Consider the following 26,502-nt stretch of genomic DNA (forward strand, 5'->3'; position numbering starts at 1 on the left):
GCACTCACCCACGGTGCGAGGATCAGCAGTGCTTTTCCTTGGTGAATCAAAAGCACATCCAGAGAAAGGATCGCTCCTGATGCAGCAGCTCGGAGTGGTAGCTCTGCTATGGGTGAGCTGCGAGCCCATCCCTAAATCCCACGCAAGTGACCAGGAGCAAGGTCATGGAATAAGACTTCTTCTTTCTTCCTGTACTCATTGTTAAACAGCTGGACGGCCAGTTTCCCTTTCTTCCCTCATTTCTCTGCAGTGGGAGCTGCAGTGGCAAACAGTCCCAGGCTCAGTGCTGCAGACCCACTGCTCCGTGTGCCCACGGCGCTTTCATCAGAACACTCGTCCAATGTTTTCTCTCCGTTTGGGAATTTTCACTGATAACCAGCAGTTCGGGGCATGTTTTCTTTCTTTTTTTGTGCATCCTAGCGTTGCGTGAGCACAACTTGGTGGTGGAAGAGCACAATTTGCAGACGAAGCGACAATTTCTGGCCAGGCGGACGTGCTGTAACTCCCCCCCAGCACTGGTTTTCAGGACTCTATTACACAGATTTTCAGATACCCTCAAGTTGATGACACGCCACTCAGTGCCGTGTGCCGTTTCGGGCACTCAGATAACCTTGCTCAAGGTCACTGTCCTTGCTGCCTGCTGTGAGCACGCACTGCCGCTGGGGACACCTGACGTCCCCGTGGCCCACGATTTCACTCAACCACGTTTGTGTGCGTGGCACCGTGGGCTAAAGCTGAGATTGTTTGGGAGCTGTAGCTTCCCACAGCCTGGGGCGCTTGGGTTTGTTCTAACCTGAGTCTGAACCCTGAACTTCCTGGAGAATGCACACTGTTGGAATAGCCGTCTCGTTCTTTTGGTATGCTCTAATTTTAGATGAGCGATAAGCATATTTAACCTTCAAGTCCAGTTCAGTCGTTTAATAACTTCCTTTGAAAAACTGATTTTGCACATGGGGACCGAGCAGGGACCGGCAGAGCTGCGCCTGTGGGTCCGAGCCCCTGCCCGGGGATGGTAGGTTTTGTGGGAATGGGAAAATGCTGACCAGGGAAACTCCCAGGAAGGGAAAACCCACCTGAGTGTCACCTAAGGCCCACGATTGTCACCTCCCTCGTGCTGGGACCCCCGGGGTGTGAATGTATGAATGGAAGCGGTGTGCCAGTGTCAGACTTTGTGTTGCCCTGCACTGATTGCTGCTTTTCCATGTTGGATGCCATTTTGGTCTCTGGGAGTTGCTCTATCTGAGGTTAACGAGCACTATAGCTTTTAATATATTTGTAGAAGTGCTGCTAATGTTCTTAGATGATTTAAACTCCACACTGTGGTCTGATATCTGTTTTATATTATTTTATCCATGCTTTTTTTTTTAATGTATACTGTTCCTTATTGTTGTTCAGAAAGAAAAAAAAAATTAAAGCTCTATTCTCTATGGTTGATGTATTTTCCAAGCGCTGAGCCTGGGCTGTCCTTTGTGCTTGTGAGCTCGGGGGTGAGGACGGCCCATTCCCATTCCCCATCTGAAGGTGGGGAGGGGGCTGCCTGGGTGGGCAGCACAGCGGTCGTGGTGCCTTCCTGCTGCAGGTAAGGGTGTACTGCAGGTAAGGGTGTACTGCAGGCACTCGGTGCCTCCCAGCACCTCCATGGCATTGTGCTCAGACACAGAGTGGCAAAATAAGCGTGTGTCAACCTGAATTTAGTGTCTTAAGCAGAGCCCAGTATAAACGCGCTTCTAAAAATGGAATAGAGGAGAAGGCAAGATCAGGTGCTCGCTCCAGATTCCTGCTTTTACATACTTATGAGAAGAGGCTTTATTAAATAAAACCTGGTATTTAATTAATCCTTAATACGTTTGCTTCTTGGGGCATGTTTGCTCTAATGGCACAGCACCAGTTTTTAGTGCAGGCTTAATTGATTGCTAAACTCACAGCAAAGAACTTCAAAGGCTGACAAAGACGCTCCCCAGACAGACACAGTTTGGAAATGTCAGGGTGGGATTCCACCAGCCCTTATGAATGTGTTAATTACCTGATATTAATTAGCATCTAATCAGGGGAGACCAGGTCCTCAGTGTGCAAACATGCTCTGCGTGCATCGAGAGGAGGGAGAGGCAAAACCCACGCTGCCCAGATGGAAGAGAGCAAGTGATCCTGTAAGTGAATGCCATTAGTTTTTAATTTTGGATGCTTCCTCCCAAAAGCTGCAGGGGCTCAGCGCCGGTTTCGGAGCTGGAGCCTGGGTCGGCCCTGGGGTAGAGAGGTTTGTTTGAGCCTTTATTAGTTCAGCAAACAGCACCGAGATACTTGCCTTTATCACTTCGATGAACAGCGTGTTGTTGTTGGCCGCCGTACAGCAGCGCGGGCTGAGCTCTGAGTCACTCTCCTGCCTCGGAAAACAAAGGCCGACTCCCAGGAACTCTGCTTCCCGTCCTTCAGCACAGCCCCTGCTCCGCGTGCTGTGTGCTGATAGCAGGCTAGGATGGGGCTGGGATGGGAGAGATGGCAGAGCTGCCTGGTTGTACTGCTGCAAAACCTCCGCACCTGCTGCAGTACGGCTCTGATGCAATAAAGCCTCCGCCATGGTGTGACCTCCAACAGCTCTTCCCTACCGAAGAGCATTATGCACACAAATGAGATGCTCAATTATCCTTGTTTTTCTGTCAAGGATTTCTGGCCTCGGCTGCTTGCAGCTGCAGGATCGGGCAGGCCTGGCAGCCTCCGCCTTGCCCCAGTTCTGCTTTCCTGAGGAGGCATTTGGGGGTGCTGAGGGCAGTGACTCTGGGGGTCGGTGTGCAGGGCTGAACTCCACAAACCTGTGCTGCCCTGGGCAGGGCCTCTCACAATGCGTCCCTAGACCCAGCAGAAGTGTTGTCCACGCCTGCAGAATGGAAGTTATTGCTCAGCAGGTAACTGGGGCAGGGAGGGATCGTGCCCTTGCTCCCTGCAGCCACATCAGTGGGACCGGTGGGGACCTGCTGCACGTGGAGGTGACAGGAGCAGGCTGCTGTCATGCAGTGTCACCTCGAGCTACTGCTGTCACCTGACCCCAGCATGCAGGAGCGCAGCGGTCTGGCACTCGCCGCACGTGGCATGTGCAATTAACCCATTTCTCCACTGCAGGGCTCTGACAGTCCGTGTGAGAGGAAGCAGAGTGCTGGAGCAGCCCTCCTGCTGCATGCCATGCTCGCTGCCATTCGCTGTTTTCCACTTCCCTCACTTCCCTCTGAGAGGCTCCTGCCCTTGGAGGGAACTGTGCTGTAGAGAGGAGCAGCAGAGGCATTGCCCACCTGGGAATGAGCTGAGCAGCTGTGAGCCAGCACATCCGCCTGGCAGAGCCTTCTGTCGCTGTGATGGCAGAGTGTTTGTGTTCCAGAAATGACAGCTTCTCCAGGTCTGTCATTTTTCCCAAGCACGAGCACTCCTTCACTGTATGCTGCTCGCTTATCATTGCGCTGATGGTACTGGTGAAAACATAAACCAAAGGTCCAAAGCTCAAACATCTGCGTGCATTGGGTCTGGCAGTGTCTGCTATCGCCATCCACACCGCAGTGTGGAATTACAGCTCTAATTTATGTACACGGGGCGAGAGAGCAGGGCCCTGCGTTTAACTCTGCCCCTAGATTGCGGTTAACTCCAAAAACTGCTGATAAATGCGTAGGGAGAAGGGCTCGGAGTGGTTGGAGGCAGGGAGGGAGCATCAGCTCATAGAATGGCTTAGGTTGAAGGGAACCTTAACGATCATCTAGTTGCAAGGCCGTGCGAGGGGACACAGCGTTCTGCAGCAGCCCTGTGGGTCCCACGGGCTCCTCTCTGTGCCAGACCCATGTTACTCCCATAGGGCTGTCCTCAGGGCAGCAGAGGCCGTGTGAGGGTTGGACACGGCCCGTCCAGCCACGCACCAGAGGCTGCTGGGGAGAGATGTTTGCTCCCACTGCAGCTCTGCATCCCGCAGGTGCAGCCCGGCCTGCTGGGACATGAAGCGTGGAGAGCGCTGTGGCTGCTTTGTAGTTCAGCTCCCAGGGCACGCTGAGGTTCCTCCTCACGGTGGGAAAGGAGGCAGCGGCTCCCTGGGAAGGTGTCTGCTCCCCTTGAAGTTCCCCATTTCTATGCAGCCCCAGGGCCTGGCGTGGCCAGCTCGTCTCCAGCAGCGCTGCGGTGTGTGGGTGTTTGTGGAGGGTGATGCCATCCCAGTGGCTCCTCGATAACCCATCGGGCAATCCCGCTGTTTTTCATTGCTTTCTGGAGCAGAACCCCCTCTGCGAGCACTTCCAGGGGGAGGAGATGGGGTGCAGAGCTCTATATTCACGCAGCTCCTGCAGGGCCAGAGCTTTGGCTGCTGGGACCTTGGCCCGGCCCGGCCCCGCTCAGGTGGCTGCGGTGCCCCAGGGAAGTGTCACCGCCCTCGGGCAGCTCGGGGATGGGTCACAGAAGGATAAAGCGGCCTTTGCACTCGTGTGTCCCACGGAGCCGCACCTCCTGGCACCAGGGAAAGCAGCACGGCTCTGGGGCCCATGGGCTTCAGTGGCTCTGGGGCCGTGGTGTGTGGGACAAAGCTCCGCGGCGGAAGGAGAAATGCTTCCCCAGAAATGCACCTCAGTGTGAGGGGAAACGCTGCCCGGTGTGAGGGACGCAGTTCCTCCTCAGTCTGAGGGGAAATGTGCCCCGTGCTAAGGAGATGGCCCCTCTGTCAGATCGCAGGGCTGAGCTCCCACGACTAGGCCCTTCCACACCGTCCCAGCTCCCGCCGCTGCCCTCCGCAGCCCCGAGCCCCTCCCCGCGAGGTGGGAGGCGCTGGGGCCGCGCTCCCCTCGGGGCGGGGCGGGGCCGCGAACCCGCGCCCTCCCCAGTGCCGGCGCCGCGCCGGGACCACCGGGGGCAGGTGGAAGGGGGGCGGGGCCTCCCGCGAGCAATAGCCCAATGAGGAGGGAGAAGCGAGGCCCCGCCCACCCCGGCGGCTCCGCGCGGTCGCCGTGGCAACAGCGGCGCTTCCCGCGGGGCCGGGCCGGGCCGGGCTGCGCGCGCCGCGGTGCTGGCGCCGGGCGGGGGAACGGGACGGGACGGGACGGGACGGGACAGCACAGCCCGAGGCGCCGCAGCCCCGGGACGCGACGGGGCCGGACGGGCGCGGCCCTCCCCCCGCCTCCCGACCCGCCCCGCGCGGCCCTCCCGCCGCCCCGAGCAGCCCCCTCGGGCCGAGCGGCGCGGGGGGCGGCCCCGCTCCGCCCCGTCCCCGCCCCCGGCTGGGTGGGGGCGTCCGGCCGTGCCCGGGTGTCCGCCGGGCAGGCCGCGCCGCGCCCCGACTTCGTTGGCAACTTCGCCGCGGCGCCCGGAGCCGGGTGAGTGCGGGCCGGGGGTCGCGGGCTGCGTCGGAGGGGCAGCTGCTCGGACGGGGCCCGGCTCGGGGCCGAGCGCTGCCCGAGGGGGGAGGGAACGCGGCCGGGAGGGGGTGGGCTGCGGCCGCGGGGCTCCGCCGCGCCCCGGGATCACGCAGCGCTGCTTCGGGCGGGCACGGCGGGAACGCGGCCTGTGTGCGGCGCCCGGCGCGGGGGAGCGGCTCCGGCCCCGGGCGCGATGCGCACACGTCCCTTCCCCGTCCGGCGTGTGTGCCCTGCGCTGCGGGCTGAGCCCGTGCTCCGGGTATCGCCCTCTGTTTCTGCCTCAATCTGATTTCCGTGCGCGGCGCGGGATGGGAGGATTCATACCCAGAGACGGCAGGAGCTGCTGTGCCACGGTTGAGACCCTGTCACCTTCCGTCGTAGCCACGGACCTGCCCTCCGCGGCTCGGGAATGCAGTTCGGGGCGAGACGAGTTGCCCACGGGGAGGTAAACGCTGCGCCGTGCTGCAGGAAACGCAGCGTGCGGCGACGGTGTTTTGTCAAAACTGATGCTTTATTCCATTACGGTAAATTATGGGCAATTTTCCTGGTAGGCGGAAGAAGTAAACTACGTTTCCAGGGTAACCGTGGGGTTGCTGGGCTGCTTCGGAGGTGCGTTTGGCCTCGGAGGGGTGTTGGTGGTGTTTCCTCGTCGTTGGAAGGCATTGCGGCTCTTGGTTCTAGCAGTCACACAGAAATCTTGTTATGGTTCGGTGACATTTTAGGGCGTGGTAGGGAAACAGGCAGCGTATGGCAGAAATGCTGATGAAGTTGGCAGGCAGCTTCAGGCGGGGATCGTCCAAAAAAGCTTTCAAGAATGTATAAACTTTTTCCTCGCCATCTCTTGTAGGATTCTCCTCACTGTGTGCTGTGCTTCTTCTTGCAAAAACAGCCAAGTATGTGCATTAGCAAGTAAATCTACTGAGCCTTTCTGCTTCAGAGCCATTAAGGAGGCCAGCAGCTGCTTAAATTGTAGATGCAGCCCGTGGTTCACCTGTGATGGGTGCATTGTTTGTTGTGGATTCACCTGTAAGCCTCGGTCTGTTTCCTTTCAGGCCATGCTCTGTGCTGGTTCCCGGTGTGATGTTGGAATTCCTGCTTGGCCCAAGGACTCGGGTGGTCCCCTCCTGGTATCAGCATGCCAGGGGAGCTCTGAGGGCTGATAATTAAGCAGTTGGTTCCCTCCGTTCGTTGCCATACTGCAAGCTGTGGGCAGCAGCAATGTTCCCTTTCCTTTTTTCTTTTCCATGCCGTTTCCAGCCACGTGCAGCACTGTGCCCCTGGATGGGAACCCGCTGTGTCTGCAGACTGCCAGCAGCAAGGAGCACGGTGTTCCTCAGCCCTCCCAAAGGGGTGCAGCAGCTATGCACCGTGGGTCCTGGGTGCGGGGATGCTGGCACGCAAAGAGTTGTGCCAGGCTCTGCTCGGTCCCTGCTCGTGACCCTGGCTCTCTTTGCAGCCGACCTTGGCACTTCCTTTCCCTTTCACACAGGCTTGGTGACTGCAGGGTAAAAAATGAGCTTTCTCCGCGGTGCGAATGCGTTGCTGCGCGCTGCCTCGTCCTCTCCTCGGGATCAGTCTGTGCTGGAGCTGTGCTCACAGAGCTCTCTCTCCTGGCAGCTTTTCCCAGTGCTGTCACAATGAAGCTGGTGCAGCTCTGGGTGGTTTCCCTGCTGCCCGTGAGTTGCTCTGGAGCAGTAAGTGAGCATCCCATTGGTGCTCTGAAGCCGGTAGCTGTGTTTCTCACCAGCCCGGGGACGTTTCCTTTGGCAATGGCTTTGTCACGCTGCGTGGTTTTATGAAGCCGTGAGCAGCAGAAGGGGTGTGTGCGCGCATGAATGACTAAATGCAAGATTTAATGCTCCTGTCCTTTCCGTATTTCCAAGCTATTGCTTTCTATAGGACGTTTTCCTGCAGGAGGATGTGAATAATGCTGGTTGGAAGTCTCTTTCACTTCTGTAGCTTGGTGTACTTCCAAGATGCCGTTGGTAGGGAGATGCTCAGGGTCTTCCCGCAGTATTTCTTAACACAGACGCTATATTCCGGGGCTCTTTGATTCCTAGCAGCTTTGGGGAGGAAAGTGCTGCGTCTATTCAGTGCTTGGAAGCAATGTTCCTGGAGCAGCTCGCCTTGTGTGCAGTGGGCTGTTAGCAAAAGCTGGGCTGCAGTGAGCTGCTCCGTGCTGCAAGCCCGGGCATGAAGCTTGCAGCGATGCTGTGAGCACAGCCTGTATCACTTCTCTGCTTGATGCATGAGGGGTGACGAGAACCTGGGGGTGTCGCAATCTTTTAGGTGTGTTTCTTGTTGTTTTTTTTTAATGTAGGAATCACCCATAGACATCCTATGGCAAAAACCACAAACCGGTCGCTTTTGCATCAGGTGCCTCTTGAAGTGAGGACTCCCCGTGCTGGAGGAGCACATGGGGGACAGCCCGGGCGTTCCCGCGGGAGCAAACTTCAGCCTTTGGAACGCTCTCGGGTTTAATGGCTCTGACAGCATCGCTGGGAGCAGCCCTTGCTGAACCCTGGGTGCACCTGTGCCCTGTGCAGCGCCGTGCGTGGGCTGCTCCCCGGTGGCAGGGAGCTGCTGCTGTGCACGTGCTTGCCGTGCTTCCTGCTGCTCTGCTCGGGCTTGAGGGACGCTGTAAGTAGCAGCTGAATTTCCTTTTCATGCTCTTCATCCCTGTGAAACGCAGGAGGGAAACGTGGTGTTTTTCAGGCTGTAGGGCTGTGGCTTGCTGCTGCTGGTTTGTGCCGTGAGCCCTGCGCTAGGAGCGCGTGCTGCATCTAGGGGAAATCTGTGCTCCTGAAAGCCAATTACAGAGCTGCTCATTAGAACCTCTTATCAGCATTAACTGCCCCAACTTTCCATTCTGAGCTAGCATAAAGCTGTGGCGTGCCTAGAAGGAGATAAAGGTTGGACTTGCAACAGTGTGAGCACCGAATGCTTCTTGCTGTTGTAATGATTATGAGTCAGGATGGTCGTTAGCCTGCTGCAACAAGTAGAAAAGATAACCAAACCTGCAGCAATGGGATTATCTGCCCGGTTTTCACTTGGGGGGGGGGCGGAAACAAAAACACACACACACGGCTGCGCTCCAGAAGTTTCCCTAAGCAGAGAGCCTACGGAGCGTGCTTTCCTTAAGCAGAGCGTGCAGCAGATGGGCAGCTCGAGCTTTGTGCAGTTCCTAATTGTCTCAGCGTGGAGAGTTGGCGTTAGGCTCAGCGTGGGGCGGTGGGAGACGAGCGCATTCCCAGGCAGAGCGGCCCTGGGCTCGGGGCAGCGCCGCGGCCCTGACCCACTTAGCAGCTCCTGGAAGCGGCCATGAGCTGCAGCAGGCAGCTCGGGTGCAGCACAAGAGGAGGGAAAGCAAGCAGCTCCGTTGGGTTAAGGCTCACATGCTTCGGTTTGGCGCGTTGTTGAGTTGCGTGAAAACATAGGGGCGTGTGCGTGCGCTTTTGCTGCAGCAAACGAAGTTGTTGCTATGCACATCGGCCCCGTGTTTATGTTTTTGCAGCGGCTTGTTTTCTGCTCTTGGTACTAAGCGCGCGCTTTGCTTTTCCTCCTGCTGTAGGAATAGGAAGGTCTTTATTCTGCGATGTTGGTTGGAATTTGAAAGAGGCACACAGGGACTGAAGTCTGTCTGCCTGCCTCTTCCAGCGAGCTCAGACCGCAGCTTGGACTCACGCCTGGCCGCCGTGCAGGATCAGTCCCTCTTGGTAGGAGCGAGCTGTGCCAGCACCCGGGAGGGTGTTTATGTGCTGCTCGGCCATACAAGGCTTTCGATGGACGAAGCCGTCTCACCCAGAACGAAAGCGTTTCAGCCCGGTAAAGCCACGACACATTTTAAACAGAGTTGGAATTTTTGGCCGCCATAAGCGCGTTTGATTTTCAGGAGAACGCTCGGGGTTCTTCACTGAACAGAGCGAGCACGGATGCCTTTCTAACGTGGGCATTTGTGCTGAAGTTGTGTGGTTCGGCTGGTTTCTTCCTCTATGTAGCGACCTGGCAAGAAATGTCATTTTTGTTGTTTGTTGTCAGACCGCGCTCTGACTGTATCAGCGCTTGCAAATGTCGGGTATTAGTATGATTTGCCTTTAGAATATTTAAAGCAGCCTAATGGTTACCTGCGTATCATCCTGTTCGTGCAGTGCTCGTATTCAAATCACAGAATCATGAAGGCTGGAAAAAACCTGTAAGATCACCCAGTCCAACCATCCACCTGCCTCCAATATTGCCCACTAACCATGTCCCGAAGCACTACCCCCAGCCTTTCCTTAAACACCCCTAGGGACGGTGACCCCACCACCCCCTGGGCGCACAGATTTCCTTTTGCATGTCGTATTCCGGCCCGCAATAACAGCAGAGTTCAAGCAAATAGATGCCTTGGCTTAAGCAATGAATCGAAACCACTACTAAGACATGTTTGAGCGGATCTATCCCGTGATTCCTACTAGGCAACTTTCAGCTTACATTCCTCACAAAAGGCAGTTTTCTTGTTGTAAGAGATGACTCTGGTTGCTGCGTGCAGAGAGGGGGGGATCCGGTGGATCAGTGCAGTTGCAGGAGGAGCTCTGGTACAAGCTCTGGTCTTGTGGCTCCCTTCATCATGATTTTATGTGGTTGGAAAGAGGTGCTCGGTATTGCTCCACGGCCATGTGGTTGCAGGAGAGGTTTCTGCATCTGTCTGAGCTGTTCTCACTCAGCTGGTCGGGGCGATGGATGTTTTCTTGTCTTCTCCTGTAGCTGCGTTTGACTCACCCATCGGAAAGCTCGTCGATAGCTACAGGTCAGCATTTCGCGAAGGTCAGGGAGGCCAGTTTCTGCATGGTGAGCATTATGCTAATTCGGCTGTTAAACATATTGGAATTGCGCTTCCTTTTGCTTCTGCAGTGCTTGCAGATTCCATCGGAGCCTCTGCTCGGCGCTCGGAGTGCTGAGGGTTGGTCTGGGCAGGGAGAAGCGTCCTTGGAACCACGCGGCTGCTGCTCCTGGTTTCTACTGAACTGGGCTGGTGCTGGGTCGTGCTTATGTGTGAAGAGGAGCTGAAGGAGGCTGAAGCCCAGCATAATGTGGAATATACATTTTTCTTCCTGGAAAGGCACTTTTAATTGAGGTAAAAGGCTAAGGTAGCTGTAATTATTGAATTCACTGATTGAGTGCAGGCATCAGGCTGTGGATGGAAGCAGATGCGTAACTTAGGTCCAACTGCTGACCACCTCTTGCAAACAGTATGGAGCCTTTTCTCTTGTATTTGGTCTTGAATCATAGGAATGGGAATGAACACTGTTTCCTAATCAGCACGTGTAGTGCCTTTAGAGATTATCTGTGGTATATTAAAACATATTCAACACGTCTCTAATGTGGTGAACGCATGCAAGTGTTGAGTTGCACACAAGGTAAAAGGCAGATGATTTTGAATCCAGTTTTTTTGTACGGTAGATGCATGGTTGATGGGCATGGTTTGTACACAAGCCTGGCTCTGTAAGGAGTAGGCTGCTATGTTTTCAACTTGTCTCCAAAGTTTTCTGCTCAGCTCCCCTGGATTTCTTCTCATTGGAAATGTAACAGCTTTAATTCCAGGCTGGTGGACTTTAAGAATGCTGCCTTTATGGATGCTGAAAATGGTTACTCTGAGGTTTAAAAAAAAAAAAAAGAAAAAAAAAAAAGAAAAAAAGCCATCTCTTCTATTCAGCTTGGCTCTAGAAATGGTTGTGCTCTAATCTCTGTTATATCCCTCCTAATAACCCATTGCTCCTGGTGGATTAGGAGCATCGTTATGCCAGCTGATGGTTGAAGCCTTCCTGCGAGTTCTCAGAGTGGGACTTCCTTCACTTTTCTGTCTGCCTCTTGCTCAGGGCCCATTCGTTCTGGATTTTGCTTACTGCTGTAAAACCTTCATAAAGCTTGACCGTTGTTTGCCGCTGGTGTTGGCTCCATGAAGTGCTGAGACAACTCTCTCCTGGAACCCTACATCTCAGCGTCCTGGTAATTTACTAGTTCCACCAGGACTCACTGCTGATAGGAGCGTGGAAAAGTCTTGAGTACGGGATGGGCAGTGTTTTGAGAACACCTTCACTGCAGAGTAAGTTGGACACTGGGCAGTTTTGGCCAGGTAGACCAGCCCTCCCATCCTGTCTAACTGCTTTCTGCTGGCTCTGATTGTCCGTGGGTTTGGCTGGGAAGTCCCTGGCATTTTCTCCTGCTTCATCACCTCCGTGTTCTTGGTGCTGCCACATCAGCATGGTGTTGTTGGCTCTGCTGTTCCTTTTCTCCCTCTCCACCCCAAATTGTTAAGAGTTTATGTGTTTCAGCTGTTGACTTTCAGTTCGTGGGTTGTTTTTCTCTCTGTGCTTTCTTGAGCATATAAGGAGATGTTGGGGGATCACTGTAGTCATAAAGCTTCTAGATAGCGTGTTGGCTGGTAATTTATTGCAGGCCTCAATTTTCCATGTAACATCGTGTTTCTGAGGAACAATGCTCTCTAACGATGAGGTATTGTTATTGTTCACTTAGAACGGGTACAGCTGTGTTACAATTTCATCATCTTTAAGACAGAAATCCCTACTAGGGTCAGGAGGAGAGCTGGAAGCTGTTCCATAGTTGTGGGTGCCCCATCCTTGGAGGTGCTCAAGGCCATGGATGGGGCCCTGAGCAGCCTGAGCTGGGAGGGGCAGCCAGCACACGGCAATGGGGTTGGAGCTGGGTGATGTTTAAGCACCCCTCCAATGGAAGCCATTCTGGGATTGGTGGCAGAGGAGGACAGCCCAATGGTGAGGCCCACGCTGGGTGCCGGTGCGAAGCAGCTCCTTCTGTGATGATGTTTGGGATGAGTGTTTGGGGCTGAGTACAGAGCCCTGTTGACCAGGCTAGGTGACGTGCTCGTGTCATGAGTAACACAAATATCTGAAGGGTGCAATGATGGACTGAACGGAGAAATTGCTACTGGGCAAGTGAAGGAGGATGCGTTGTTGGAAGCGAAACGCGGAGCTGCTGAGCACAGCGTGTGATTGTAGGAAAACAGGTGGAGAACCAGCCAGTGAAGACCTGGGGTGGGAGAGCTGTAAGAGCCGAAGCAGGCCATAAACCTGAACAAAAACATGCAACGACAAACTGCTCTTGCTAGGTGGAAGCTGGGAAGCAGCACAACCTGTTACAGCACCTTGGTGCGTTCCGTGCTGGCGGTGGCTCAGCTTCAGAGCTCGTCCCTCCAGGCAAGGACAGATGTAAAACTCCATGTAGATCTTTTGGCAGAAGCAATCTCGCTGCTCAGACCTCAAATGCAGATGTCAGTCGCCCACTTTTTCCTTTGTCCTCTGTTTTTATGGTTTAGGTTTTCTTCAGATGGCTAAATGTCAAAGTGACCTCTGAGGCAGCTCGAGGCCACAAGCTTTCGACTTCCTTAACGTTAAACACTGCATGAAATGACTTTGTGCTTTCTCCCTGTGTTAATACCTTAATCCCTTTTTCAGCCATCAGACGAATGTACAAAATGGACAGCATTTATAAATGAGCGCCGGGAGCTCCAAGTTGGTCGTCCTTTCTGAAGGTGGTTTCCTGGGCAGGATCACAAATGCATTTTCCAGCGCTGGAAATCCTGTTAGAATTTGAAGAGGAAGATCAGAGGATTATGGGCTTTGTCCTCCAGTACGGTCTCTTTGACACAAAGGCACCTGCCCCGCGGAGGCCGGCAGGAAATGGCTCTTTGCACCGCGCTATTTCTGTGAGATGCTGACCTTTGGAGGCTCCATCTATAAAATGATCCCTTCCCTCCGATTCCTCCCTGGGCGTGGGGCGGTGTGTCAGGGTTATTTCGGAGGGCTCCGGAGCCTTTGCTCGCTGTGCGAAGGCACTTGCCTATTTCTGTAGCGAGTGGGTGGATTTTTTTTTTTATTTTTATTTTTTAATAAGCCCAAGCCCACAGGTGTACTGCACTCCGTGCTTGGAGTGTGCTGCCGTGGGTCACTCGGTTCCATGGCACGAGCAAGGTGAGAGTGGCACGTCCTGAAGATGCCGTGGGTTTGCTCCCCTCCTGCCAAGGGGATGAGGAGGAGCACAACTGGAGCGAGTGCTTCCCGGTGGGGGTGGTCTCCGAGCTCCTGTTACTGTCAGAATTCACCCTTGAGGGCAGCATCCTGCGGGTGGGCAGTGGGAGAACTGACCGTCCTTGAGCCCAAGGGGTGTACATCAATTAGTGTGGGGTTAATTTCATTGCGATACAGAGCAGCGTGGTAGGAGAACAAAAGAGAGACATATCCGGGGGATTAACCCTCTTCCGTTCGAGTCTGTGCCACATATATTTTAAACGTGGCAAAGTGTGAAGTTAAGCTTCAAGCACAAAGAGATTGTTGTTCCTGCAAATTAATATATAACTTCCTCCTGAATAATACTGGTTCCGAACAGGTTGGAGGAGAAGTGCCAGCTCACCGATTTAACTCCTCACGCTCTGCATGGCAGGGGTGTAACCCCTCCTGCCTTTGGGAGCTGCGGGTAGAATAGAGCTTGACCTGAACCAACCAACCACACTCCTGTAAGAGCCTTGCTTTGTCTTTTGTTCTTTTTCCTTGAGTTCCACAGTCAAGTTTTCCTGCTATGAGCAAGACCTGATCATTAGTGTTTCTTCTGGTACGCAGCCCAAGTGCTTATGGAACATCTGTTTTCACGCTGAACTGCATATCGTGTTGGGGAAGCCATTTGCAGGCATTGGTTGCGGGCAAAATGCATTTCCGAGGATGAAGCCTACAGGAACATTAGCAGGAGTTGAAGCTGACCACAAAAACAAATGTTTGATGACATGAGCAAGCAGAGCAGAGCTTTCTGAGTCCGGCTGGGAACGCTGACCTTCTGCACGAGCACGTTCCTAGCCTGACTTCAGCCCTACCAGTAATGCACGTTGTTCCTGCTGGATGTCATCCAGCGTTGGCAGAAACCGAGATTCTGTTTTTGTTCTGTGTTTCAACTGCTGAAAGAATCGGGGTTTCTGAAAATACCCACCCACTAACGAGGCAGGTGGAGTCCCTCCCGCGGAGCGCTCGCTGGGAGTGGAGATGACTCACTCGGAAGGGCACCAAAAACTCCTGATTCACTGCAGTTTCAGAGCGTTTTCCCTTTGGCTAAGGTTCATTCCGGCTGGTTCTCGTGAGGTTCTCATCACAAGGGAGGACCTCTGTGAACCTTGGAAGCGAAGAGTGTGCGGTGAGATGGGAGAGGAGGATGAAATGATGGAAGAATGGGGCGTAGCGAGGCAGCGGTGCAGGTCAGAGGAAATGCTGAGTGTGCTCCTGGTGGGGCTGCCTTGGCGAGAGCCAACTGGCAAGGGTGTAGCGAGGGGGAAGGACCTGGTCAGGACCCTGCTGTGCACAGAGTTGGTGGTAGCAGCGGAGTTGTTGTGGAGCAGGGTGCCAGGAGCATCGCTGCTCGCTGCCGGCGGCAGTGGTTGTTGTGGACAGATCCTGTCTGGTCACTTTTTAGGTGTGACACAAACAATGTTACAGAAGTCGCATAGGACTGACAGCTACGGAAGAGGGCAATTTGAATTAATTTTTTTTGCACACGTCATCCCCTCGTTACGTACAGGGGCATTTTCCCATTGAATCCTACTCTAACGTTGTGTTTTCCTGATTGTCCCACCAAGTGATTGTCCTGCCGCGTCGAGGAAGTCCTCTTAGATTTATGTTGTCCATTACGCAGACGTGCCATTGTATTTAGCACCAAATTTATGGTTTGATTAGCTGTGTAATTACGGAAGTTATGTGCTTGTAGCGCTGGCAGATCGTACCTGTTTAACTACCTTGCCTAACATGGGTTAGAACATTGAAACTGTTGATGGGATATATATTAAAATACAAGGTGTTGGGTTGGCCCTCCAGCACCGAGATGCCTGCACATAATCAAAAAGATGGAAAATATTTATTTTCTGTAGTGCATGTGTGGATCTCAGTGAAGCTTTAACTGACGATAGTTATGCAATTGCACTGGCAATAACAATTAGAGATTTACAAGCTCTTGTAAATGCTGCTATTTATAGGCCGGCTCTTCGTTTAACAAAACACTAACCTTTCCTTGCAGGGGGAGAAAATGTCAGGGTGGAGCAGTTCACCCTTGGGATGGGACTGGACTTCGATTTCCCAGAGAACAACACCTTGACCTTTTATGAGCTAAAAGCTTTAATCACGTTTGCACTTGGGGAACCGAGATTTGGCAGTTCTTGGAAATGTTAGCATTAAAGACATGCGGGACTTTACAGGTCATATCTGTCTGGTGAGATGTGGAGTACTTATTTTTAGATTTCTACCAGTAAACTTTGATTACCAGCAGCAGAACAAGCTTGGCGTTCTCTTGAACCTCTTGCCATGCCTTGTATTTCCTGACTGTGCTGTAGTAAGCCTTATGCTCTTGGTGGGACGCACGCACGCGGTTAAGCCAATCTTTTTTCATACGTGCATGATAAGTGATGGGATTAAATAATTAGCAGGGCAGATCCTATCAGCGGCTCCGAGCGTTGCAGGAGGCAGCAGAAGGATGGCTGCTTAAGAAGGGTTGCTGTAGGCTTTGATTCCAAGGCATAGCCGGTGGGTGGGGGGAAGAACAAGTAACTTTTTGAAGACCAAAACGCTCAGTTAAGGGGAAAACCTTTCATAGATGCAATGAAATAAATCCAGCCCTTCTCAGTGTCTCTTCAGTGCGTGGGGATGGTTGTTGGTGGCTCGTGTGCTTTGCTGTACCAATGAAGAGCTGCCCAGCAGATGAGCGCACCGACGGCACCGCGGGGTGCTCAGGGGCTGCTGCCTCTCCGCTGTACAAATCTCTGCACCATTTAAAGCATGCTCGTCTGCGAGCAAGGAAGTTGGCTGTAATCACGTGATTCGGGGTGGAAAAATTATCTGCAGGCTGCTGCTCCTGTTGTCCTAATAGGCTTATGGGACTTAGCGCTGATGTAAGTAACAGCGGTGCGCTGGTGGGCACGGCGGGGCAGGCAGCTGCACGGAGCCCTTCCCTCCCCAACATGGCCAAAATAACGCCCTGCCGTGAGTAATCCGCTTTGGTTTCTGCTATGCTACATCAACATGCTGTGTGAGGATAGGTCGCTTAATTAAAGCAAAATGAAATGAAGGCAACACCTCGGGACGGGAAGGATTAAAGGCGGTTTGTGCATAGACACGGCTCGTATGTCGGCAGCACCCCGTGGTGGGTCGGCAGGGCGAGGAAGGTCCCACGCACCCACAGGTGGGCTGAAGTGAGGAAGAGGAGCGAGGGAAGAGGCCGCTGCCAGGCTCTGAAGGCAGGAGAAGCATTATGGGACACCAGTGCCATCGGTACGTGCGGGGCATGCGGCGGCACTGGGACACAGGGAGCAGGTTGTGCAGGATGCGGTGCCTGCAGGGCAATGTGCTGCTTCTGTCCCCCAAATGCCCTTGCACTAGATGAGCTTTAAGGGTCCCTTCTGACTCAAACAATTCTGTGTTTCTCATATTTTGTCTTTTCAGTTTGGGGTCGTTTCTCTTGTAGGATAGCTGAGTTATCCGAATTTAAAACCTGGAAATAGACTTCATGAGGTCACGCAGAAAAATGAGGTTTCAGCTCGGAAGCTGAGCGTAGTGCAGTAAAACGAAGCAGCGAGCGTAAGGGGAATGGGTAAATGGGGCTTTGGGAATGTTGGCTGGGGAAAATGCACTGAATGCTGGGAGCAAGGATTATGTCCAGCATTATATAGCCACCACCTTGCGTTCCACTGCGGATCAACTTTGATTCCGTTTAAGAAGCTCTGTGCTCCCTTCTTCTTTTCCGGAGAAAAAGAACTCTGATACTCGAGTACTGAAAGACATCGGTAAATGCTCCGTCCCTGCAGACACCCAAGGTCAGGGCACGGGGCTGTGAGCACTGATGGAGCTGTGGGTATCCCTGTGCGCTGCAGGCAATGGGACCTGGTGGCCTTTGGGGGTCCCTTCCTCCTCAAACAGCTCTGTGGTTCTATGAACTCGGTGTCTTGATTTCCTGCCTCGCAGTATTCTCTGCTAGCATCGCCCTTGTTTCAGCAGTGTTCTTTCTGCTTTTAGGGCATAGCTGCTCTTCGCAAAGCCTTTCATCCTTGGAATGTGAGAGCATTTTAATCGGATTTTGATAGCGTTTCTTAGAATAAGGAGAGGGAGGAAGGTTTCATGAGGATCTGCGAGATGGTGGAAGGAACAGATTGATTCTGATAAGCTGATTGGGTCGGGGACTGTTTTGGAAAGAAGAGGTCGCGAACTGGAGGGGCCTGGGGTGAGCAGCTGGGGCAGAATTTCGAGTGCATTGGCAGGTGAAGGGGCCTGGCAAGGTGAGCCCGAGGAGGCGGCTGCTGCTGGTTTTCCCTCATCTCTGCAGTAAGAATGTGATTAAAGGCAGAGCTAATCTCCTGCCTTTATCGGCGAGATATTGGAAAAACTGCTTTGTCACGGTAGAAGCCGTGTTTAGGTTGAAAACGGGCCGTTTGAAGGTCAGCCTGCAGGTAGGCCTTCCCGTAACGCTGCTGCAGAAAGGAGATTTACAATAGAAAGTAAATTACAGTAATTGAGATGATGGTAACACAGAGCTCAGTGTTTAACCAATGTCTGACAGCGCTTGAATTTGCAAATGGTACTCGTTGAAGTGTGTGGGTTTAACTGTGTTCACATCTAGTGGCTATTGTGCTGACCAAGTTATTTACCCTTGGCAGCAGCAGCAGGCTTCAGGTGGTAATTTTTGGTTGATTCTTCAGTAACTGAGAACTACACATTCTCTTACTCCATACGGTTAAATCCGGTGCCTTTGTTTCTGAGCAGGAGCCAGCTTTTTTCCTTGAAATGTTCAGGATTTTTGTCTCCGGTGGTATTGCCCACGTAGATCTGGGTGCGTGCCATGCCAGACTCTGAATGTTCTCTGATTTGCAGGAGGGCTCCGATTGGTGCTGCTGAAGTGATCCCTTTCCCTCGTTCTTGGTGCGATCTTGGCAAACTCCGCTCTTCACTATGAGATGTGAGTGGGCTCAGATCCATCAGCTGCAGCAGAACATGCACATCACGGTGAGTAGCAGCAAAGCTTTTGGGAAGGCCTGGAATATGTGTTCATTTCTGTTTAGTTGCAGGTCGTTGCTGATAAATAACGGTTTCAGTCACGCTGACCTCCATATTTTTGGTAGTGTGAAAGAAGATACTTGCCAGCTATGTGTATTGTGAAAAGGAGTGGAGCTTTGTACGTGAACATGGGGAAGCCTGCTTCAGAAAGAAATTCTCTTTTTAAAGCAATTTAACTGATGCAGTTTGCTTGAGTACTGATAACTCAGTGCTGTACAGATGCTTTTGTAGATTTTGCTGCATTTTTTGTTTGTTGGGCCTAACTGATGAATAATGGTGTGTTTTGCTGCTTTTTTTTTAAGAGAAGTAAGCTTTTTGTTCTGTGATGCACGTGCACATCTGAAACACGCCTTAATTTGAGCTTAGCTACCTCCTGAATTAAAGTTAGAATGAATTTGTTTGATGTTTGTGCTTACTCTATAGCAATGCTTGCGTTTTCTTTCCTTGTAGATTCTTCTTCTTTGTTGGATTTCTTCAGTTCTGTTGAATGTGTAATTACAACTATGGCAACAAGAGTTGAAATAAATTCTACTTTGGCGTCTTTGACGACAGTACCTGACTTAAACGAGATCAGAACCGAAGATAAATCACAGCGGGTGTATGTGAGCGTGCTCTCAGATGTAAGCAGCAAAACAAAGGAGCCTTCAGCATCACTAATGCTTGAAGAGAAGAACAAGTTTGGGAGCGCTTTGAGATCTGCAACAATGCCGTCGCTAGGATCAAGGCCAAGACTCTTCCCAAAACCTTTTTCTAAAGATACGCCTTCGGATACTTTTGCAAATGTAAAACCCCCTATTCCAGCTTTCAGATCAAGCAGTCTTATTAGAAAACCTTCTGAAGAAACAGCATCTGCTAAGGTATCGGGTGGGAATGTTCCTCCGTTAGTAGATCAAAAAGTAATTGGAAATGAAAGCAAGGCTGGCAGCGAAGTCGTCACAAACATGACTTTCTATAGTGGTCACAATACAAATACTGTCATTCTTTTTGAGACGGCGGGCACAGAGCAGTCAAAGGTAAGCCTGGCCCAAGGAAAGAGAGCTGCTGATGACTGCAGGGTGTTGAGTACTATGCAGGCAAAAGAGCCTCAGTGCCATGTGAAGCAGGAGAAACCATCTCAGCCACTACATGAAACGTCCAGGAATCCTGAAGGGTCTCTTCACAGGCAGATATCGCTCTGCTCCAGCCTTAGACCAGTCTCCTGGAACTCCGTCAAAACTGGAGAAAAGAAAGATGCTACTGAAGATCGTCCAGGGGAGAAAAACAACACTGATGCAAATAACGTGAACAATAAAGTTGATTTCTCTACTGACGTGCAGCAAAGGCCAAAACCTAGACCGGTATCTGCTATCTTTCTGGAATCTTTGAGAGATCAAAAGCATCGTACTGTGGAAGCTTCTGAGGAAAAGTCTCCTACAGAGAAGTCATGGGTTAGGAAACCAAGGCCTTTGTCCATGGACCTGACAGCTAAATTTGAACTTAAAGACCTTTCTTCGAGCAAGAAGTCTTGTTCATCTCATGAGAGCAAGGAGAGCATATCAGTAACTTCTTTTAGTGACGTGGGCAGCCATGATCAGTCTGAAATGGGGCCAAAAACTGAAGAAATGGAATTTAATAAAGGCAGCTCTTCAAAAGCAAATTTGAAATGCAGTAGTCAGGACATTGGCATCCTAAGTAAAGGAAAACACACATGGGAAACAAAGCATAAATCTGAAAGTGAGCAAACTGAGACAAAGCCAGGGATAGTGACTAACGTGCACAGTTCTGAGAGAGCCTTTGAGACCATTGGTGAAAGCAGGACAAACAGGGAAGGGAAGAGGTTGGATCAGAAGGAAACGTGTGTGCTTCTCAGTGGTGAAAGCCCCGCAGCTTCCTCAGAAAAGGAAAACAGTATTGTAAGAGGTAGTGTTAAAAAACACATCAGTTTGTTCACGTCAGAAAACCCCAACACCTCTGTAGACACAGAGACTCTCCCATCAGCTGCTGAGCGGGAAAACAAGTGCATGAACATCCAGCAGAGAATCAAAGAGCTGACAACAGAAAGCGCCGATGCTAAGCCAGGAAATCTACGCAGATCGCTTCAATCGCGACCGCTTTCTGCAGACTTGACAAAGATGTAGGTTTCAGAAAAGCTCTGCTTAAGTCTCTTGACTTTACTGAATTCCAAAATTCAAGGGCAGGCTGGACCAGGCTCTGAGCAGCCTGATCTGGGTGTCCCTGTGCATTGCAGGCAGTGGGAGCAGATGGCCTTTGAGGGTCCCTTCCAGCCTTGGGATGGAAATACGGGAAATAAATATAAATGAGGCATGAGAATATTAATAACTTTTTTTTTTTTTTTTACTATTTTGCTTTATCATGCATCTCAAAAATCTTTCAGTATAGAACAAGCTACATTGCTTTCTGAAAAATTGTTAGTCCTTTTGTCTAGGTGCAGTAAAACCACCAAATGCAATTAGTTGTGACACGAAATAGCAATGTTTCCTCTCTAAGGAGTACTTACTGGGTGATTTCTTTTTGAGATAAGATGATGCATCATCGGTCTGTTTGGTAGAAAGCGTGAATGTTAACTCACTGAAAGAACTAAATGGAGCTTTTTATCTTAGGTTTTCAAGTCCAACGTCATCAACCAGCGAAGTGAGGCCTGAGAGAGCTGCTGAAATTAGGAACGGCTCTGGGAGTGAACCGCAAGAACATCAGAAAGTAAGAAAATGGCATCAGCCAGTGCGGCCTCCAGTTAGGCTTGCCTTTGGAGTGCAAAGAACCCTGTGCTCTGTGTCCCATGCATCTTTACCAATCAGTGACTTTAAAATGGGCATCAGGAGTATTAGGAATGGCATAATCCTAATAGGCTTACTTGTGTAAGTCTATCTTTAGACACTGGATGGGGACGCGCTGCTGAAGTATGGGAGGATGGTGTCGGTGTTGAGCTTTTAAAAAGTTGAATGTGCAATGGTATAAAAAGAAACATATTCTGTGTACTACTTTAATGAGACTTTTAATGTATGTAGACGACAGCTGTTGTGGTTGCATGTAGCAATTAGGCTTTATTTTCTGTAAGGATAGCACGAGCGTACCAAATTTCCACATCCGAGTCACAATTCCTTATGACATCCCGTATGTTTCTTCTCAGTCTGCTAAATGTTTATGTTAGAGGTTTTGACCATTGAGTACTGTACAGATAGCACAGCACTGTAAAAGTGGTTCGACGGTCCTTGTTTCTAAGGAACGCTTTGGCATTTCAAAACAACTCTGCTGACACTTCATAGCACTGGAGATTTAATGTTGCTTTGAGGATATTTCTTGTGACTTCTTATGGCTGTGTGTTTTTTTCCTATGTAGGTTTAAGACAGGAGCGTGCGGTAAAGAAACTCACAGCTTGATTAAAAAATCTCCATAGATTAATTTCCTTTTAAAGCAGATAAGTTCGCTTTAAAAGGAAAATCTTCCATTAATGGAAACACTGTTTTCAGAATTAGACAATAAAGTAGGATTAAAAACATTCCCTTGCTCTGCCTGGAGGAGTATAGATCAGATTTAAAATCATTCTCAATTTCTTCAATTTTTTTTTTTTTAAAAGGACTATTAAGTCAATTCCAAATGTTTAACTTGAAAAATGGTTGAACCTGTGTAGGATGATGCAGTGAAAATGATTGTTATAATCAAGATTCGGGCTGGTGCCACACATTGCTGCTTAGATTACCGGTGTCTCAGTGGATTTTGTGTTTAGAGAACAGGGACGTGGTTAACTTGCGCAGGCTGAGTAGTAAAAGTGAGTAAATGTTGTTTTGTCTGAAGGTGTGTAACAGTTGTAACTGTTGTTTTTTTCTTGCTCCAGAGCAAGGAGATAACGATGCTTGCTCACAGCGCAGATTCCACCGATGCGCACGCTGCTGGGAACCCTTGGAAATCCCGGCAGGTTTTAAAAATAACCAACAGAACGGATCAGACAGAGGCAAAGGGAAGCTTCCCTGGAGACGGCCAACATTTTTCTCAGCAAAGTGAAAATTCCGTCTTGTTCACCAGCAGCTTTGAAAAAAAATTAAAACCAACCACGGTGACAGAAAAAACCTGCGTGAAAACTGTCCGAGCCACCATGTTTGACCATAACGTCCAGAGGCACAATGTTGCTGATGATCTTCCTGGAACTGCTTCGCTGCTGAAAATGAGCGGTGAGCTCGAAGCAAAGCCCGGTGTGGTGACTTTGGGGCATACCAGGCGCTCGTGGATGGGAGAAGCTTTGCCAAGCAAACCTGCTTCTAGGGATCCTACTGATTTCTTCTCCAGTGAATGCACTTTATCTGAACAAAAAAAAGACTTGGATAAAACTGAAACTGATCCAGTATTAGTAGCTGAGAAAACACCTTACTCTGCAAACAGAAGTAAATGCTCTGGAATAAATGAGAAAACAAGCAAGCTACATGCTGAAATTAAAGCAGAGAAGAGTGAAGACTCTTCCACTGATGAAACAGGGAGGTCTAATCTGCTGAAATGCTCTTCTGAGAAAAGGAGTTTTAGACAAGGAGGAACAGACCATGAATTTGGAACCAGCTTTGGTCATGAAGTTATCTCATCCAGCGTAAAGAAACAGCAAGTCCATTCATCTTCAGTGCTTCTAAGTGGGCAATTATGTAAATCTTCCAGTAGCCTCCATCCTGATGTGAAAGAGGAATCTAGAGCTTTTGCTGTGAGGAGAAGTCTAGACTCAAACTGCAAAGACCAAGACTTTGGCTTGCGTAGCACGGCTCCTGAAAACAGAGAAAAAATCAGAGCGATAGATCTAGAAGAAAAGGTCAGGAGATCTAAAAGTAGCATTTCTGACTTGAAGACTTCTGAAAGGTGGAGAAGGAAAACCTTGCCTCATGATTCTGTCAAGGTAGAAGAAATCAGCTGGCTCACGCCTGAAAATACAAAAAGGCTGAGTCGGACAGATTCACTGCAGTTGGAAGAAGGTTCACTTAAAAAGAGGAATATCAAAGAACGGCTGGAGGGAAATGAGGCAAACCAAACTGCTCCTGGCAGTTCTGACGAGTACTTGAAAAATCAGAGTTCTACCTTCGAACCAAAGGCAACGTATTTTGCAGTGACTTATCAAATTCCTGGTATCAAAAAAGAGAAAAGCTTTGTTGGTACTGCTAGTACAAGCGTAAGTAGTAAAATTTCTAGCTCGAGTGAGGGAGGAGCAATTAATCTGGATCCTGTTTTTACTGGTAGGTCCAAACCAGATAAAAGCGTAATGAGTACGGATTGTAGAGAAGAGTCACGAGAAACGTACATCAAAAAGGATTGGGTAAAAGGGGAGGACAAAGATAACGCGTCTTCTAAAAACGTTGCATCTGGTAATTTTCATGTATCTGGGAAAGATAACCAGAAGTGTTATGAAAAAGGTCTGGATCAATCTAAAGAGAAAATTATAGACGTTGATGCTTTCCTGTTAAAACAGGAACGGGAAAATACGGCTCAAACCGATCTCAAAAGCAGCAGAGGAAAGGTCTCCTCTTATCATGAACCCAGATCCTCCCTGCGTTTTGCACAGCCGCACACAGATGGTGAAGCAGTCACGCAGAAGAGCAGTGAAAGCAGCTATGGTATATCTGGAAGGAAGGCTGAGGATGGTTACAGACCCCAGGTTCTTGATATTGATGCCCTTATGGCAGAATATAAAGAAGAATCACTGAAGGCCAGTAGTATGCAAGACAAGGTCTCTGAAGAGCATAGTTTATTTGGCAGGAACAAATCCAAGAACAAAAGGAACGTGTCAGACAGGGTGACTTCTTCCTATACCTGGAAAGAGTGGAAGGGATCAGATCACCATGCTGTTGGTAGCAAACACAGCGAGTGTGCTGAAGAGTACCGCAGGTCAGAGAAACTGATTCCAAATGAAAAGAGCAAAGAGAAATTGGATTCCCATGGCCCCGACTCTGATAAACAGAAGTCCAAAGACAGAAAGTTAAGCTCTCCTCCCTGGGAAAATCCGAGCTGCTTGGTTCCAGATAAGTTTGCCAATTCTCCTGTGGAGTTCACTGCAAAGAAAACATTCATCATTGATGATGATCAAGATATGAACTTAACTTCCAGGAAGCAGAGTTCACAAGTTGTGATTGACAAGGTACAGCCTGTACATGCAGTTGGTGTGGACCAAAAATTGGAAGTTAATTTTGCTTCCAGGTTGTCCATAAAGACCAATGATGGGCCATTACAGAAGAAGGTGATCACGAAAGAACAGTTCTCAGAGATGACTCTGGAAAGTGACTGGAGCAAAAACGTAGCACGGAGCTCTGTAACAAAGGACAGAGATGATGGGAATAAGGTGACCGGTGCCAACGACTCTTCCAACGTGAAAAGTAAGGCAAAAGATTGGAAGAGCCATACATCTGGCTTAGGAAGCACACCCGCAGATTTGAGACGCTCCTATTCGGAAAAGAGCCGCCAAGGAAAAGATGGTCTCCCACTCATGCAAGAAGTAAGAGGAAGAAAGGACCTGTACTGCTCCAGGCAGAGCTTCCCGCCGGAGAGCGTGGATAACGTGTGGAAAACCAAGGTCTCATCTCAGTCGGAATCTTTCTTCCATGAGGATAAAAAGGTATTGCTAAATGGTATCAAACTGCGTCCTGTAACTAAAAATGAAAGCCAGGAAAAGGTTTTGTTATGTCTCTGTAGAGCTTTTGAGTGTTAAGGGTGACAGGTACACACTTCTCAAAAGAGTTAATTTCCTTTTGGTGTATTTTCTCGTGGGATCTGTGTTGTACTAGACTTCCTGTTTCAAGTGTATAAATATTAATTGATATCTCTACAGAAAGCTCAGAAAGTCTTTAAAAACATGTGCATGTGTTGTTAGTGCTTTGAACGCTAGGGTGTTAAATTGCTGACCCTGCAACTTTGTTTTTGTGCATATCAGGTTATTGAATTCCCCTCGTTTGTACTTGAAACTTCAGTGCTGGTATCGATGTTAGTGAAATGCAGCTGGTTTCCCTGACAGTGACAGGTTGATGCATGGATGCTCAGCCGGTTGGGTGTTGATGGGTACAACATTTTTCCCTTTTGTAGTTTCAAAGAGCATTTTGTATACGCCTGTGTAAGTATTTTTAGTGACGCCTGTACCTTTGTTTTAACAGGCTTCTAGGAAGGAGTGGACCAAGCAGAGTTCAGAAAAAACAGATGGAAGAGAATTCTCACTGGTTTCTACTCAGAGAAGAAGCCACAGCTTTTTTTATAAAGACAGAAGGGCGGAGAGCATAACGGTATGTTGTTTTGGAGGAGGTTCTTGGGTTAGGGGAGAGATGAGGGAGATGCAGCCTGGCTTGCTCCGTTCAGAGCTGTTTCCCCTGTTTTGCAAATAGCTGTGAAGGAGAGTGTGTGCCTTCGTAGCAGGAGGAGCTGATGTTCTTCCTGTGACGTTTAACTAGGAGGGAATGCTTCCACCATGCCGGTGTATGCCAGGTCTGAGTGTAATGCATTAACTGTGCAGCTTGTTTATGTTTCTGTCTAAACAAAGATTTTTCAACCTGAGCCCTTAAGGCGTGGGACTAGATCATTATGCTGCTTGTTTTTTCTCAGCTTAGATAATGAGAGTGGGTTATTGTGATCTTTTCTGGAAAACTGTGTGGACAAATAGAACTGTATTGTAGTCTGAAAAACTATGGGTTTAATTTTCCTTCTGTGGGCAGTAGACAGACAGCTAATTACATGAAGAATCACGGCTTGCTTTTCTCAGGAGTCTGATTTTTCTCTTAATGGGGTCAATTCCCTCTTCGTTGTTGGGTGATATTCTCCTAAATTGCAGGAGGACTTCCTGATGTTAGCCCACACATGCACTTTATTTTAGGAAACAGTTAATGGCCTATCTCCTGATGTTCTGAAATGCAGAGCAAAGATCTGAGTCTTTCAAAAGCTGCAAAATAAATGAAACATCCGTATGTTCTGTGGAAAACAAAGCGTTTAAATAGTGTATCAGCAACACAGAACTCTGATTTTTTGGGGGGGGAGACAGTGGTGCTCCCAATGAAATCCTTCCTTGCTGGAGGGACTTGCTCTGGTTCATTGTAAGT

General features: G+C 50.0%; 1 protein-coding gene across 3 annotated transcripts in view; it reads left to right on the forward strand.

The window, feature by feature from the left end:
• KIAA1671 (KIAA1671 ortholog) overlaps positions 5,196 to 26,502 on the forward strand; it is a 49,919-nt gene continuing 28,612 nt past the window's right edge. For 2 of the 3 annotated variants that reach the window (XM_021412401.1, XM_021412403.1), the window contains exons 1-6: positions 5,196 to 5,330; positions 18,278 to 18,409; positions 18,911 to 20,573; positions 21,061 to 21,157; positions 22,293 to 25,037; positions 25,570 to 25,695. In XM_021412401.1, coding sequence (XP_021268076.1) covers positions 18,964 to 20,573; positions 21,061 to 21,157; positions 22,293 to 25,037; positions 25,570 to 25,695 — 4,578 coding nt within the window. In that variant the 5' untranslated portion in view covers positions 5,196 to 5,330; positions 18,278 to 18,409; positions 18,911 to 18,963. Of the gene's footprint in view, positions 5,331 to 14,420; positions 14,565 to 18,277; positions 18,410 to 18,910; positions 20,574 to 21,060; positions 21,158 to 22,292; positions 25,038 to 25,569; positions 25,696 to 26,502 lie in introns of those variants that run through there. The other variant, XM_021412402.1, reaches the window with a different exon arrangement.

Source organism: Numida meleagris, chromosome 14, assembly GCF_002078875.1.
Source record: "Numida meleagris isolate 19003 breed g44 Domestic line chromosome 14, NumMel1.0, whole genome shotgun sequence".
In the NCBI taxonomy this organism is placed as follows: Eukaryota; Metazoa; Chordata; class Aves; order Galliformes; family Numididae; genus Numida; species Numida meleagris.